This window comes from Myotis davidii, unplaced genomic scaffold (assembly GCF_000327345.1).
Source record: "Myotis davidii unplaced genomic scaffold, ASM32734v1 scaffold102, whole genome shotgun sequence".
Taxonomy (NCBI): Eukaryota; Metazoa; Chordata; class Mammalia; order Chiroptera; family Vespertilionidae; genus Myotis; species Myotis davidii.
Genome location: NW_006293778.1, coordinates 158,936 through 175,502, shown reverse-complemented (window position 1 = coordinate 175,502; position 16,567 = coordinate 158,936). Strand labels below are relative to the sequence as shown.

The following is a 16,567-nucleotide window of genomic DNA, read 5'->3' as shown; positions in this document are numbered from 1 at the left end:
CCAAAGGTGGACTCTTGAATCAAGCTGGACTGATCATTGTGCCCCACCTCCCTGGCACAGTGATTGGTCTAGGATTGGGTAATTGAATGGAGCTGGGCCAATCAGAGTCTTTCCCAGGGGTTTCAAACTGAAGCTAGCCCTCTAGTTTCTCTCTGGAATCAAAGTCTCAGAGCTGCCAACAGGCAAACTCCCAAACATGTGGCAGATCCATCTGAGAAATGCCACCTGAAAGAGAAGCTGAGTGAAGGTGGAGAGAGAGCCCCTGCCTGCATTCAAGGCCCTGGTTCCTCTTCCCCCTGGGCTCTGCTGCATCCTGGCCCTTCCTATGATTTGGTTATGTGGCCAGATATCTTCCTCTTTTGCCTGAGCTGATTTAAGTTGAGTTCCTATCCCTTACAACCAAAAGAATGCTGACTAATACAGAGTATTGAACAATATGATCATGGTGAGCTCCAAGGCAGTTTTACCAAAAGCACAGATGTTCTGCATTGGGCCAGCTCTTCCCAGGGACTGCTTGATGTTTACTATATTAGAATCTAGTCTGTAAAGGCATTTTCATGCAAGGACAGTTACATATCCATGTCTTTGGTGCAGGGATAAAGCTTAGAACTTGATATATTAATGACAAAAGTATTTCTCTGTTGTGTTTTAATTGAGAGCTGCATGGAACATTATTCAAAAGAGGAGAAGACTGCCCTGACTGGTTTGGCTCAAGTGGGTAGAGCATCGGCCTGCAGACTGAAGGGTCCCAGGTTTAATTCCAGTCAAGGGCACATGCCTGTGTTGTGGGCTCGATCCCCAGTGGGGAGTATGCAGGAGGTGGCTGATCAATGATACTCTCTCATCATTAATGTTTCTATCTCTCTCTCCCTCTCCCTTCCTCTCTGAAATCAATAAAAAATATATATATTGGGGGAAAAAAAGAGAAGACTAGATTTTCTGGTCTTAATTAAAAGAAGATTCATATGCCCTAGACCCATGGTCGGCAAACTGCGGCTCGCGAGCCACATGCGGGTCTTTGACCCCTTGAGTGTGGCTCTTCCTAAGCCTTAGGAGTACCCTAATTAAGTTAATGACAATGTACCTACCTATATAGTTTAAGTTTAAAAAATTTGGCTCTCAAAAGAAATTTCAATCCTTGTACTGTTGATATTTGGCTCCTTTGACTAATGAGTTTGCCGACCACTGCCCTAGACACCAGGGATGGAGATAATAGAGATAACATTTTATTGAAAATTCAAAGGATCTGATTGCACTTCTACCCTGGGGCTGCAACCCCCACTGAGAAAACCTTTTTTAGGATAGGAAGGCAGATCAAGGATCATAGATCTATAGTACTTACATATAACCACCTTAGTGGTTCTGCCAAAAGGAAAATATTAAAAGTATAAAATACAGAGCCCAATTTTAGAAGTACAAACAATAGTTCACTGGAGTTTACCAGGCATACCAATTGTGGCAGTAGCAATTCTCAACACTTTTGCCATTATTGAGGTTTTTAATCCAGACCCAGATGGCCTTAACTCATTCTTGTTTTCCTTTGCATTCATTCTATCACCTACACTTGCTGGCTCCTTTTTAGACACCTTACACATTGTGGAGGAAAACCAAAGTATTAAATCTAAACACAGCTTAAGAGTAACCTCTCACTCACATTCCTGCCATCCAGTAATCGGTTAATATATAATAATGATAAATAGGTTGTGTCCACAATACCCTCCTCATTCCTAGCCTCATGTTTGATTTTTGTGGCAAGCAGTCAAAGCCCCCTCATCATATCCTCAGGGAACCAGACCCAGAGGCAGATACTGAGGTACAAGGCAAAGACCAAGCCCAGGCAGGGGTTTCAGCATTGGCCGTCACCAAGGAGCTTACTATTGACTCAGACTCAGCCTGGAAGCTTTTCTATTTACGTAAGAAGAGCCAGTCTTTAGTAAGACTGAGAGAAGCCTGGGGACCCCTCTCTTTATCACCAAGACTCCCCTCCCTCTGTCCACCCTGCAATTCATAACATGGTGGCTCTCATAGGTCAACATCATTTATGGAGTGTGTCATAGTCATCAGTGAGTTGCTCCCCACCAAATGGAGAGAGCCACTGGTTTAAACAGAGATCCTTTGGAAGGTGGTCCCCTCCAATGACATCGATGTGGGGACCTGTTCAACATAGCACAAATGACAGCTTTATTAGTAGTCTTTTAAAACATTAATGAGAGATAAATCTATGCTTCCCTCCATTTTTCTGCCATGAACATATTTGGACTCCTTGGCATTTGGCTCTTTGATATTTAAGGTATGTTATGAGCTACTTTCGAAGCTTTATTCACCCTCACCCTTTTCTCAGTCTCAACTCTACATATTTTCCCAACTTCCTCATTCCACTTGAAACTTTTAAATAGGCTCTCAAAGGGAACTACACCATCTGAGTTAGTAATATAGTCCTTGTTTACTGCCAGCACGGTTTTCATATGCAGCTAGATAATAGTTGGGCAGCAGGCCCAGAGAAATGTATAGGATGATGGAACTGAGGAAGATTGGGGGTTCTGGTGCATTGGACCACGTGAAAGATTATTATGGAGAGGCGGTGAGCAAAAGATATCCCCAAAGCAAATGGAAAAAGTGAATTGTTAATTTCAGGAAAAGCAAAAGATTTACAAGAAAGGAAATGTAATCATATCACACAATTTGGCTCAACAGGAAATAATGTTTTTAAGGACATAATGTAAACTTTAATACAAATTTATCAAAAAAGGTGATAACATTATATTGAGAGATTATAGAGAAGAAAAGTATATGGTAAAAGAATTAAGTATAAGTGCTAAGTCCTTATTAGACATACTAGGAATTCATAAACATCTAACACTGAGAAATCAAGAAAGAGCAATATAAGCATATTTGGTAGAAATATAAATATAATATCAGAATAAACAAATAAATGTTGAAAATGCTGGGGTGTGGTAGACAAGACTGAAGAGTAGAGGAGGTGAAGATAAATTTTTGTTTTTTATTATAAGCCTTTAAATACTATTTGACTCCGATAACTATTTGCATGTAATACTTTGATAAAAATAAATTTTAATTTAAAAAAATATATGTGAAAATTTGAAAGCTTAGGAAGAGATAGTTCACAGAAAGAGAACTTCTTTAAAATAAGAGAAATGCAATTTAAAACTAAAGTGAAGTACTGTTTCTCATCAACCAAACTGGGAAAAAATCCAAGTTTGCGGCCATCCTCTTTTGGCAAGGCTGTGGGGAGTATAAAATGATAGAATCGGGCAATAGCCACTAAAACTGCAGATGCATTTCTCTTTGATTCAGCAAACCCTCTTCTAGAAACACTTGCATGCCTATGAAATGCCATGTGTATAAGGTTATTCATTACAACACTGTTTGTAAAAGCAAAGGATTGAAAACAACCCAAACGCCCGTCAGTAGGTGACTGGCTAAATAAAGTATGGTTCCATCACTTCGTGGAACATATTTATGTTCTCAATGAATAAAGATTTATTTTTTAAAAACCTACATAATTTTACAAGCAGCTTCCAGGCCCTCCTCAGCTCCGAGAGCTGTCAGTGCCTCTCAGACAAAGCAAACTCTCCGCCCTTCCAAAGGCTGAGCATAAAGGGAACTTGGCTCTCAACCCCTTTCAAAATCTTAGAAACAAAGCGAAACAGGCAGTGAGGCAATGTCAGAGTTCACGTCGGTCCAGGTTCAAATCCCTCTTGGCCACTTTGCTCACTGACACACTCGGGCCTTGGTTCCTCATCTGTAAACGAGGATGAAATTCCCTCCCTCCCAGGCTTGTTGTGGGACAGTGTATGGGACACCGGGGGCCTGGCCCACAATGCATGCTCAACAACAAAAGTTGTTATTAATAGTCATGCCAGAAAAAGGAGTCCTGTCTCCAGGATTAATGTGTTCAGGAGAAGAGGACAATCATCTTGGAAATACCAAGATAAGAATCGAGGCACAGCGCTGAAGAAAAGAATAGAAGGAATTTCCCTTCATGACCAGGCAGTTTTGGAAGAGGCTCTTCAACCACAGGCAGAAACATGCACCATGTGGACACCTCCAGCTTCCCTAAGCCGCCTACATAGCAGGATGGGGAGGACTGAGTACACACACACACCCTTGTTTAGGATGCGAATCCCAAGGATCAGAGAAGCCACTGATGTACGAGAGCACACAGCCAGCAGTCCTGTTCCACAGCCGGGAGGAACCGCTAATCGGGTATACATTTTATGATAGCGTTTTCCAGCAATTCAAAAGAGAAAGAGTAATTCTAAAAGTGAGTACTCGGGCCACAGAACTAAGTTAACTTCCATTCACTTCTCAAAGGGGCTGTGATCAATGGGAAAGCAAATGGTCAATGTTGGTGGTGTAAGGAATGTGTTTATCATGTCAACCCATCGTGACAGCTATGCCTACACTTTACCTTTTATACACTTCCTGTGGAATGAAGCCCAAAACTTAGTAGCAGTTTGCACTGCAGTAAAAACAAGTATTTCCAGAATGTGCCCAATCCCTGCTCCAGCAATGTAATGTTGGGTTGCCCTGTCCTTCTCAGTAAAAGGGCGTATCAGCCACCTTCATTGTGCTGCTGCAAAAATTAAATCAGGTAACTGTCCATCTAGTACTTAGCAAGCACCACTTCCCACAAGCCCAGCCCTCCTCTTGCCTTGTCTACATACGGGGTTTAATCAGTCCCACAACAACCTCCTGACCCTGTTCTTTGAATTCCAAAGAAAAATATTCCCATAAGCATCTCAAAAAAAAATTTTTTTTAAAGAAAACACTTTGATGATATGCACAAAGGTAAATAGTTTTTCATTTCCTCAGCCAGAAACAAGAGTTAAGAGCCATCTCATTGAGAAGAATTATAAAGGGTATTTCTTTTTCAAATTCCCCAAATATCTGTTCATCCACATTTCCTTTGGGGACTGGTTCCCACCATGTCTACATTAATCTGGATCCAGCTGTATTCACTGGGTTCCTGACTCTCCCACATTCCGACCCAAGGCATTTGCTCAGGGTAACCACTCAATAATTGGTTCTTAGTGTCACCAAGCAGAATGAGGTGACAAATTTCCACAGAGATACAGTGAGCATCTACTACATGCTGGGCGTCTGTGTCTCAGATTTAATTATCACAACAATCCCATCTTACAGACAAGAAAACAGAAACTTAGAGCACTGAGTGACTTGCATAAAGTCCATGGTCAGGAAGGGGCAGAGTGGCACGGAGCCCAGGCCTCCGAGTTTGCTGTAACTAGGAGCCTCTCTCTTCTAAAGCACCTTTGTAACAGCTTTCTCTTCTCACCCACCCCCTCAGCACAAACAGAAATCCCTAATTTTCAGCAAGTCATTTGAAAACTGCAAAAGAGGGGCCATATCCTTTTCTCTACCTCTATTGGTGAAAAATAAAACATCATGTTTCCAACATACTAGTCAGACCAAAGAGGGGAAAATCCCCATGACTTCAGTAATTTTCCATCCTTTGGAACAAGGACATATCACACAGAAGATTTACCAAAAGATATAAACATTGCTTTTAAGCAATACTAATCTCTTTTAACGTGGCTTAAATTCTAAAATCTAAGGTTGAATAGCTTTCTTTCTTGTATCTTGAATAGACACGCAAGCCTAAATAGATACACAAACCATAAATTCAACAGCCAACTCGTTAGATTGGGCTCTCACATGAATACAGCAATTCCTGACAACTTGCACCCGAATCTGACCCTGGTCTGAGGCGTGCTGACCTGAAATAGTTGCTGGCCGCAGCAAGCACCACGCGGTGGCAGGAGAATTCCTGAATGTCCACACACAGGATGACATCTGTCAGAGCATTTTCCACTCGGAGGGTCTCCAGGCCATTCTGCAGAATTAAGGAGAGTCCCGTGTCGTCAAATTTTGCCTTATCACCATTTAAGATTTCTACCAGGTCGCCCCTTTTCTGGGAGGGCTCATCTTCAGGAGGCGCCAATGGCTCTTCCAAACTTTTCTCTACCATGTCGCCCATAGTCCAGATGCCCCTTTGTCCTGCCATCAACATCCAGACTGGAGAAGCGCCCAAGTTTCAGGCAGGTCACATTGCAGAAGCTGAGCGGATTTCCTGTGTAGGGCCCTGCACTTATCACCAGCTGTCACACACGCATAACAGGAAGTCTCGCACTTTCTCATCCTGTTACTACAAAAGCCGATAATGTTTATTCTTCTTCTTTCTGTGAATATTCACAAGGTTAGATGTTACTTAGAATGGGGTGTGTAGGAAGGGGCTCCGGGAGAGAAGGGGTGGCTTCTTAGAGTCAGCTAGTCGTGTTGTGCAGTTATTTTGGTCCACCTCCCCCCTCATATCCGTAAGCAGGAAGCCTCTGGTTCTGGTGATTACATTTGTGCTCCTGGTGCTTCTGTAACTGAAGCTGTCCATGAGGAGATGGGCAGGGGGCGCTCTACAGTCCTCTCCCACCATCCTCCCAGGAGTCTAAGACCCCACGATGAGCCCCATGGAGTCTCTTGGGAACCTTGGAAAACATGCTTATCTCTGGCATTCTCATTTCTATTAGCACTGCCCATCTTCAGTCTCTGTCTTCCTCCCTGTTCAGGGGAAAACAATGTCAGGGCAAATATTAACATTCCACACCCCCTTTCCAAAATGTCTGTTGTTTCAGAAATGCAGCGTGGAGGAGTGGTCTCCAGAAACTCCATCCCAGGGTCTTCTCTCAATCTGAAGACCAGGGTCTTCAGATTGCCTTGTCTCCAGAAACTCCATCCCAGGGTCTTCTCTCATTGAAGACCAATCTGGGTAAGTCTTCAGATTGCCTTAACAAGTCTCCAATCAGCCTGATCTCACCCAGCATCTGTTGGTCATGCATCTAGTAGTGGATAATGAAGCATTTCCATGACCTCTGCAGGTCTCCATTAAATAGTAGTACTATCTTTTATAATACAACTTCCACTGTATCCTAGGACAGTTTTAGAAGTTAGTGTATTTTTATCTTCGTAACAACCCACTGGGGCTAGATATGACTTTCTTCATTTTACAGCTAAGGAAACTGAAGCTCTGATCAAGTGAGGGGTAGGGCCCCATTTCATTGGGCTCCAAGGCCACTCTTTTTTTAAAAATATATTTTATTGATTTTTTACAGAGAGGAAGGGAGAGGGATAGAGAGTTAGAAACATCGATGAGAGAGAAACCTCGATCAGCTGCCTCCTGCACACCCCCTACTGGGGATGTGACCACAACGAAGGTACATGCCCTTGACCTGAATCGAACCCGGGACCCTTTGGTCCAAAGGCGACGCTCTATCCACTGAGCCAAACCAGTCAGGGCAACCAAGGCCACTCTTTACTCCACCACCATCAGGCTCTCAGAGCTGCAACATCATGTTGACCCGAACTCCTGAGTCTCCCATGGAGAGAACTGCAAGGCCTGCCTGCCATGGCTGCACTATCCTGGTGCCTGGCCAAAGTGGCCTTACTGTCTCACTCCTGCTCTGACTCGCCTTCTAGATGTGGGGAGCACTACCAGGCCTCCTGATCTACAAGGAGTTTGATCCTCTCACTGTCCTGCTCAGTGGTGATTGAGCCCGCTCCAGGAGTTCTGATTGTGCCTCAGCTCTTCTTCTCTCCCATAGATAGTTACTCTTAAAATCAGGATCTTTGTCCCTAGCTGATTTGGCTCAGTGGATAGAGCATTGGCCTGGGGACTGAAGGGTCCCAGGTTCAATTCTGGTCAAGGGCACATGCCCAGGTTGTGGGCTTAATCCCCAATAGGGGGCATGCAGGAGACAGCAAATCAATGATTCTCTTTCATCATTGATGTTTCTATCTCTCCCTCTTCCTTCTTCTCTGAAGTCAATAAAAATATTTTTTAAAAGACACACATCCCCATTAATATATTTTTAAAAAATTAGGGTCTTTAATATTCCCCCAAACTTGCTCTTTATTTAGAGCTCTGACAATCAAGACAATTTGGGCTTCAATAACAGAGTATCCCATCAAAAGTGGGTCTCATGCCCAGCCAACGTGGCTCAATAGTTGAGCATCAACCTATCAACCAGCAGGTCACGGTTTGATTCCAGGTCAGGGCATATGCCCAGGTTGCAGGCTCGATCCTCAGTTTGGGTCATGCAGTAGGCAGCCAATCAATGATTCTCTCTCATCATTGATGTTTCTCTCTTTATTTCCCTCTCCCTTCCTCTCTGAAATTTATCTAATAAAAGACTATCTAATAAAAGAGTAATATGCAAATTAACCGTAACTCCACCACAAAGATGGCGGTGCCCATAGTGGAGGTTCAGGACGTTGGCGGCGTCACCCTGGCAACGTGAGCCTAGCAGAAAGGGATCCCAGGTTGGAGAGGGTGCAGGCTGGGCTGAGAGACACCCCTGCTCCATGCACGAATTTCGTGCACTGGGCCTCTAGTATATATGTGCATGGGGGCGTTGGGGTGGGAGGGGGAGGCGGTTCTTCAGTTTGGCCTGCACCCTCTCCAATCCGGGACCCCTCGGGAGATGTTTGACTGCTGGTTTAAGCTCCATCCCTGCAGGATTGGGCCTAAACCAGCAGTCAGACATCCCTCTCACAATCTGGGACTGCTGGCTCCTAACCACTCACCTGCCTACCTGCCTGATCACCTCTAACCACTCTTCCTGCCTGCCTAATCACCCCTAACTGCTCTCCCCTGCTGGCCTGATCACCCCTAACTGCTCTCCCCTGCTGGTCTGATCGCCCCTAACCACCTCTGCCTCGGCCTCTGCCACCGTGGCTTTGTCTGGAAGGGCATCTGATCTAATTAGCATATTACCCTTTTATTAGTATAGGTATTTTTAAAGTGGGTCTCACATTATAGGAAGCCAGAAGTTTGGAGTCCCAGTTGATCCAGACGCCTAGTAATGCATCAAGGACATGAGATTTTTTTCATCTTTCCATTCTGTTGCCCTCAATGTGATCCACTACTAGATGCATGACCAATAGAGGCTGGATGAGATCAGTACCAAACACCATTTTTCATACAACCAATCCAATCCAATATCAAGAGGTAAAAGAGCAGGCCTCTTCTCCTCCATCACTCTCTTTTTACCAAAGAGAAAATATTTCCTTAAATCCTCATCAGATTTCTAGGCTACTTGCCCACCTCACACCAAAGACCTGGAAGTATAAATGCAATACCATGATTGGCTTGAACCAAACTTGATTTGTCCACTGAGACTAGCCCACCTTCCCTAAGATCGAATAGCTGAATAAAATCAGTATCTGTTAGCACAGAATAGGGGAAAAGGCTGGTGTGTAGTTAACCTCCTGTGCCTGCCAACCTTAACTCTTCCTGCAGGTCTTGGGTAGGAGGAACTCAAATTGTAAACAGCATTAACCATATTCAGCTCCACCCCAATCACCCAAAATAAAGCAAATTTTAAAATAACACTCAATTCTTTATTCATGATGAATCTGTTGCCTTCTTATTTTCCATATACTTTCCAAGCCCAGCCATCTCATACTCTGATACAAACAGATAACTGTTACCTTCCCCACAACCTCCCATTTTCCTAGTAAGCAAGCACACACCTGTGGTATAAGACATTCACAATTATATTTTAGTGCAAAGGTAGAAAACACAATGGGATGAGCATTTATGTCAACCTGGATATGCTTTAAGATTCAGCATGAACTGGTAAATATTCTCTATAGCTACAGGCAAAATAACTGCTCTGTGAAAGCTTTATTTTCCCTGCCAGGCAACAAAAGGCACAAGCCATTGGCAAAAGCTTTATTAATGAGAAAACAATTTAATTATATCTTACTAAGTTAGTTGGCTCTATGATGCTTATAAGCTGTAGATTCTGTCCTCATACAAGTGGATAGCTTCACTCAAGGAAAATCTTAATTCCTAAGGCCACAGATTGCCCCCTCTAACTCCAGTCAACTGTCTTCTCTAACACAAATTATAATGATAGAAACAAGTCTTACGTCAGCCACAGAGGAAGAGGCACTGTTCCCTCATGTTAACTTATTGCTACATTGATCATCTATTGAGCATCAGCTGTGTTCCAGGAACTATGAGAGTCACTTTAGGAACACTAATGCCCTTACTCTTCCCATTAATCCAGTGCAATTGAGTGCTATGATCTCCATTTCAGAGACAGGAAAGCAGATCGAATCACATAATTGTAGCACAAAATATCTGTGTCACATCCATATCCCCTTAGCCCACCCTGGAATTCAAACCCATATGCTCCAGAAGCAACACTCTGCCTGAGAGCGTTCTCTGGCTACAAGGAAATGTCAGTTCACCAGAAGTGCTGAAGAGTTAATGCCCCCAAAATGACCTTCAACTGCGGGCTAGGAGCTGGTAGATAAATAGGCTAGCTTCCTTGTCTGTAGGTGGGACAATGAAGTGTGTCCTACACTGTCTGTCAGAGGACTCCCAGGATGCTGAGCTCCAGTTGCCCACAGTAGTGACCCACTCATCCTCTCAGGGCTTCCCAACCTTTCCATCTCACTTCCCCACCCCATCACTGTGCTTCCCAAATAAACTACTTGCATCCAATCCTTGTCTTAAGGCCTGCTTGGGGGAGGAGGGGGGAGGATGCAAATTAAGGCACATCGTTATTCAGTGGCATAATCAAGACTTGAACTCAGATCTGGCTAATTCTAAAACCCATGCTTTTCAGACGCCAACAGAATCCCAGTCCCAAGGCAACTGTGACTTTGATCCATCACAGTCAAGGGATTATCTCTTTCCACCAGCCTAGCAATGTCCAGCCAGCTCTGGCTACTGCTCTTTGCTGAACACCGTGATGCTCAAGGAACTAACTCATCACTGACATAAGGACTTCACAAAGCCAGCTAGACCATTGCCTGCCTTTCTAGTCACAATTTCAATGGCTCCAAAGCATCACAAGCTGCGCCTGCAGTGCCCCTGGGCCTCTGCCTGCCACATTTGCCAGGGCACTCTGCCCTAAGCACCACCATTGCCTCTCTCCCAGCGAAGCAGAGGAACCCCTTTTCCTTTTCTGATGTTAGTAGAAAGGTCAAAGGGGCTCATCTTGATAGCCTTTATTTTTTTGCTTCTCAGAATCTTTGAGTTGCTGCTCTTCCACGCCCCCATAGGGGGGCTATCACTACATGTGGAATTAACACACGGTATGGGAGCCATCTATGCCCTATACAAGCCAAACAAGTCCTCTATTCCCCTACACAGAAACCTCTGTTTCCTGATTCACAGTCTGTGAATAAGGGGGCAGTGAGAGATACTTCTGAAGGGTTTACAAAATAATTCAGGAAAGTGGCTGGATACAAGATAAAAATATTAATAAATGTTTCCAGTATACCAACAATAGCCAGTTAAAAGTGTAATGGAAAAATAATGCTATTCACAATGATAATAAAGCATATACAAATGTCTAGAAATAGCCTCAACAAGGAATGTAAAATAAAACTAACAAACTTTACTAAGAGATTTAAAAGAAAATTTAAATAAATATACCAAATGGGAATTTGCTAAATGAAAACAAAGGAATAAAACCTCTACTGTGACACACTTTCTCTCCATCCCAAACTATCACCAGTCTTCCACCAAATATATTTAAAATAAAAGTATAGTATACATTACAAGCATGAGTTAAGCTGTGTGGAATTTATAAGGGTGTGTGTGTAACTTATAATAATTCATTAAGCTATAGATTTTTATTTGTCATTTCCTATATCTATGCTTTCACCAAAAAAAAGGTAACAGTAATAATAGTAACAATATTCACCATTAATTGAACACATACCAGAAGCAAGAAGCAAGGGCTTTGCCAACCATTACCACTTTTAATGCTTACAATAATCCTTGAAGTAGGTACCATTGTTCTTCAACTTAAGCCTATGGAAACTGAGGTAATAGAGGGCTCAGGGCTTGTTGAGGTCATACAGCTCACGTAGGGTCTTTCCTCTGCTCTCAACTCCTTCGTCCAATGAGAGGAAGTAGGATTCAAGTCCCATTTGCTCCCTCCAAAGCCTGGTTCTTAACGGCAATGTTGTATTCTGTCACCATGCTGTTGTAACTACATATTTTATCTCTAAATATGCTCAAAGTTTTCTTGTCTTTGAGACGTGTTTATTCCCTTTGCCTATTGTCTGTCCCCTTCTCGCCTGAGGAAATACTACACGTTCAGATTACAGAACAAAACATAGGTGTGGTACCACTTCAGTAAATTTGATTGGCACTACTAACATTTTGGACTAAATAATTCTTTGTTGGGGAAAGGGGGCTGTCCTGTACATTGTAGGATGTTTAGCAGCATCTTTAGCCACTATCCACCAGATACAAGTAACATCTTCCCTCAGCTGGGTTCATCAAAAATGTCACCAGACACTGCCAGATGTCCCCCAGGTGGCAAAATCACCCTGGTTGAGATAGATATCTATGAAAGTTGTTAAATTGTAGTTATCTCTTGGTAGTAACATTAGCAACGCTCTTAAATCCTTTTTGCTTTAATGTATATTTTGAAGTCCATTTAAATTGTTTGTGGTGGGGATAGTGGGTAATGTTCTGTTTTTCCTATTACAGAAGTAATGATGTTTACTGAAGATTTAGAAAATACAAAGCAAAAAGAAGAGTCCAGACTGCCATCTTCCAGAAATACCTAGTGTTGGGATTTGTAAAGTCAATATTAGTCATCTTCAATGGCACCAATGCCATGAAACTTTTCCTGACATCTCAGCTGTATGTTCTCTCTCATTTCCCTATATTCTCACCTTTCTTAAGGCATGAATAAATATTTCTTGATGATGTGGAGCTGATTTCTTTTTAGATTATAAAGTTCTTTCGAGACGGAAGGCGCCTCCCGTGTGCAGGGTGACCAACCATCCTGGTTTGCCCAGATTGGGGGGTTTCCTGGGATGCTGAACTTTCTGGGCTGAAACTGGGATTCAGACAATTTGGCCACCCTATTTCTATGTCCTCCGTGTGCCAAACACCTTGCCTATCATCGGTATTAAATAACATTTACCTAGAGCAGGAGTGGGCAACCTTTTTGTGAGTGCATGCCAAAACCAGCAAAATCTCTGACTCAAAATTCTTCTGCGTGCCAACCCTAATTTTTTGAGAACATGTTACACCTACTTGATATCTCTTAAGGTGTACGTATATGAAGAACCTTGAAGAAATAATAAAATTCATTCGAGCAACAAAAACACAGTATATGATGATGAAAAATACATTTATTTTTTTAACAAATACACGTACACTGATGGTCCAACAGAAAACTTTATGACTCCATTTGATATTATCAGTGGGACTTTTGCTGCTGCATCACTGATGACAGATTTTATATCAGGTTTATATTTTGTGACCTTCAGAGATATGCACGAGCTACTACTTTCATCCTTCAGGCTACTCCTATTATGAGACTTAACAAAATTCATCACTGACAATAAAGATTCACAAGCATATGTGGATGAAACCAAAACACTGGTTGGATTTGGAAGGCAGGGAGAGTTAATGCAGAGGCATAGAAATTGCTCTTCCCCTCTCTTGTCAATCCATGTCTATGATCTTTAAGATAACTTGTCATGTAAAATTATTTATTTATCTAAGATGCACCTACACTGAATTTATCTGAAAAATAAAAAAGTCTATATTAAGAAAAAAATTGTAAATGGAAGATTATAAGAGAGGGTTTTACGTGCCAGCAAAAGTTACTGGCGTGCCATGTTTGGCACACGTGCCAAGGGTTGCCCACCTCTGGCCTACTGTTAGAAAAGAGAAATTAATAATGATGTCCTTTGATGAGCAAGAATAGTCCTGTCTTCCCCTCATCTCATTCCCACCCCATCTTTTCACACCTACATTTCCATTTCTTGAGTATTTACCCAGCATCCTCTGAGCTAAATTCTGTGTATATTGGGAGCTATGAACAGGTCACATGTTGACATTTGTGGTTTCAATCCTCGCAGTTCTGGAAGATAATTACCCATGAATGTTTTCATGTTTCTGCATGTTTTGGGCTTTCTGAGCAAAGAGCACTGGCACACTTGGCTAAAGGGAGATTAAATTAAAAAAACCATGCCTCAGAAGTCAGAGATAGTGTCTTGTTCCAGTGACATTTAGGAACTCACTTCTCCCTGAAGCTATTTGCTTGCATTGCATGGCAATAAAGGAAAGGTAGAGACTGGAGATTGTCCACTCCTTTCTCTAGAGAGGATTTGCTTACATTCCAGAATAAAGGTGTGCCTCTTTCTAAAAAAAAAAAAAAAATCCTCGGGTGAGGATTTAAAAAAGGAGCATAGGATCTAAGTGGGGAGACCCGACACCAAAATCCGAGTGCAGGGCCAAATCCAGGCCACCCGTTTCCTTAGTTAATGTAGAGGCTATTAATTTTAAAAGATCTGTGTCAAGGCTTTGTTTTCTCTAATAAATCCCACATATAACACACACTTTTCATGTTTAGTCCACATAACAAAAGGCTTGTCATATATGGGTTATAGTTTTTCAAAACTTTCTATTCAGGGCCAGCTAGCCTGGTCCCTGAGCATCCCCTGGAATGTCCTCTACAGATCTGAATTTAAGGGAAGCCAGGTGTTCCCAGATCTCCACCAGATGGTTCTGAGCAATCTCTCTCTGAAATAATGTCCACAAAACAGGGAGTCAAAATTTGGAAGTACCTTCTGGGAGGCAGCCAACCAAACCTGATGCAAGCCCTCAGGTGGTCCCAGGGGCCAATGGAGGTAACCGCTAACAAAAGCTAATACTGACCCCCAACAAATGGAGAAATCAGGGAAGCTCGTCCTTAATGCACTATACCTCACCCATATATTTATTTATAGTTCCTTTTAAAAATAACTTTTGTTACGTTTTTATGATTATAAACAACTAGAGGCCTGGTGCACAAATTCGTGCACATTGAAAGGAAATTAATTAGAGGAAATATTTTAATATCGCTATTCACCCTTTCTCTATAATAGAAGTGTCAACCAAAATCATGATCGACAATGACAGATGGAAGCACATGCATACAATTGGCACCAACGAGAGCTTTATATATATAAACTAGTAGCCCTGCACATGAATCTGTGCGCCAGTGGCTCTCTGCAGTTTCTCTATAATAGAAGCCTGCTGCCCAGAGGCTCTCTGTGGCCTAGAGGCCCATCTGCAGCCAGGCGCAGAATGACTGTCTCGTTACCAGGGCAACAACGCAAGCATTTCTCCCTCCCCCGCCACTCCCTCCCCACCGCCCCGCTGCTCCATGCCCACTGCCCAGAAGCCCTCCGCAGCTGGGGTGGAATACTTGCCTCGTCACCATGGCGATGAAGCAAGCACTCTGCCAGGCCGCTCACGCTGCCCACTCTCAGCGGCCACCCTCCAGGACTGGGGGATTCCAGTGGGTCTGAAAGGACAGGGCACCACCATCTGTGGCTATGGGCACTGCCATCTTTGTGATGGAGTGATAGTTAATTTGCATATTACCCTTTTATTATATAGGATAAACTTGCTTAATTAGACCTGCTTTCTGACTTAGCTAAACTTTTTCCAGCCCAATGAAGCACCCCAACTTCTCTTTGAGGTAATTGTCAGCAACACAGCCGTAAATATCAACACGAAGCAGTTTATTATTGTAGATTACTCAGGGAGAACAAAGGGTGAAATATTTAACATAGCAGTGTTTGACTATTCTGCACAATGAGAAAACCTGAAGTCATTTTCAAGTTCCACCATTTCTTATTTCTTTTTAGTTGGGTCAAGTTTCTAAACTTTCTAAATCTCTGTTTTCTGGCTAATGAAAAGAAAATAGGATTTTACCAAGTCTCCTATCTACCTAGTCCAGGACTTCTGTGAGGATCAAATGTGATGAAGCATGGGAAAGTGCTTCACAGACATTTGGTTAAGCTGTAAAATGTTTGCACCTGGCTATTAAGGGTTCTGGTGGCAGCCCTCAGGTTTGGCCTTCAGAGAAGAATGTTATTGTGGGAAGAAGTTGGAGGTGCAAGGCAAAACTCCAGGCCTAGAGGAACAGTAATATCAACCATGGTACCCAGAGGACCAAGGACCAGAGATGGGCATAAGGTTAGTTGATTGTGGTTTATTGAAAGGATTTTACAGACAGATCAATGCCTCAGTTTCTTTATCTGTAAATTAGAATGTAATAATAGTATCTACCTCAATCTATTATAAAGAGGGGGGAAATGAGTGAATATATGTGAAGCCTCTGGGACAATGCTTGGCATATATTAAGCCCTATGTAAGCATTAGCTATTATTATTCAAACGTTTCTGTAAAAAACAAAGTATGTGTATCTCAGTCTAAATCTGGCTTCTGGCTTCAGACCACAAACTCCTTCATTACAATGGCCTTTGTTAGTATCTACAAGCTGTCAATTGTTCCGTGTTATCTCGAATCCTTTCAAAATAGTTAGTGTAGAGGGGCCCACAGACCACCATGTCCCCAGAGAAATGAACATTTCCATCACTCCACCTTGTGCATCAGAAATATTATTCTACTCAGAGTCACAACAGTTCACAGAAGAATTTATCTATCTGAGAAAATCTTCCAAAAGTAACCCAGATTAAAGAGGCAATTTGAAAA

General features: G+C 42.6%; 1 protein-coding gene across 1 annotated transcript in view; it reads right to left on the bottom strand.

The window, feature by feature from the left end:
• Nucleotides 1–6,093, bottom strand: part of KLHL6 (kelch like family member 6) — a 47,148-nt gene extending 41,055 nt beyond the window's left edge. The window contains exon 1 of the mRNA XM_006767396.2: nucleotides 5,760–6,093. Coding sequence (XP_006767459.1) covers nucleotides 5,760–6,052 — 293 coding nt within the window. The 5' untranslated portion in view covers nucleotides 6,053–6,093. The remainder of the gene's footprint in view (nucleotides 1–5,759) is intronic.
• Between the last annotated feature and the right edge of the window lie 10,474 nt (nucleotides 6,094–16,567).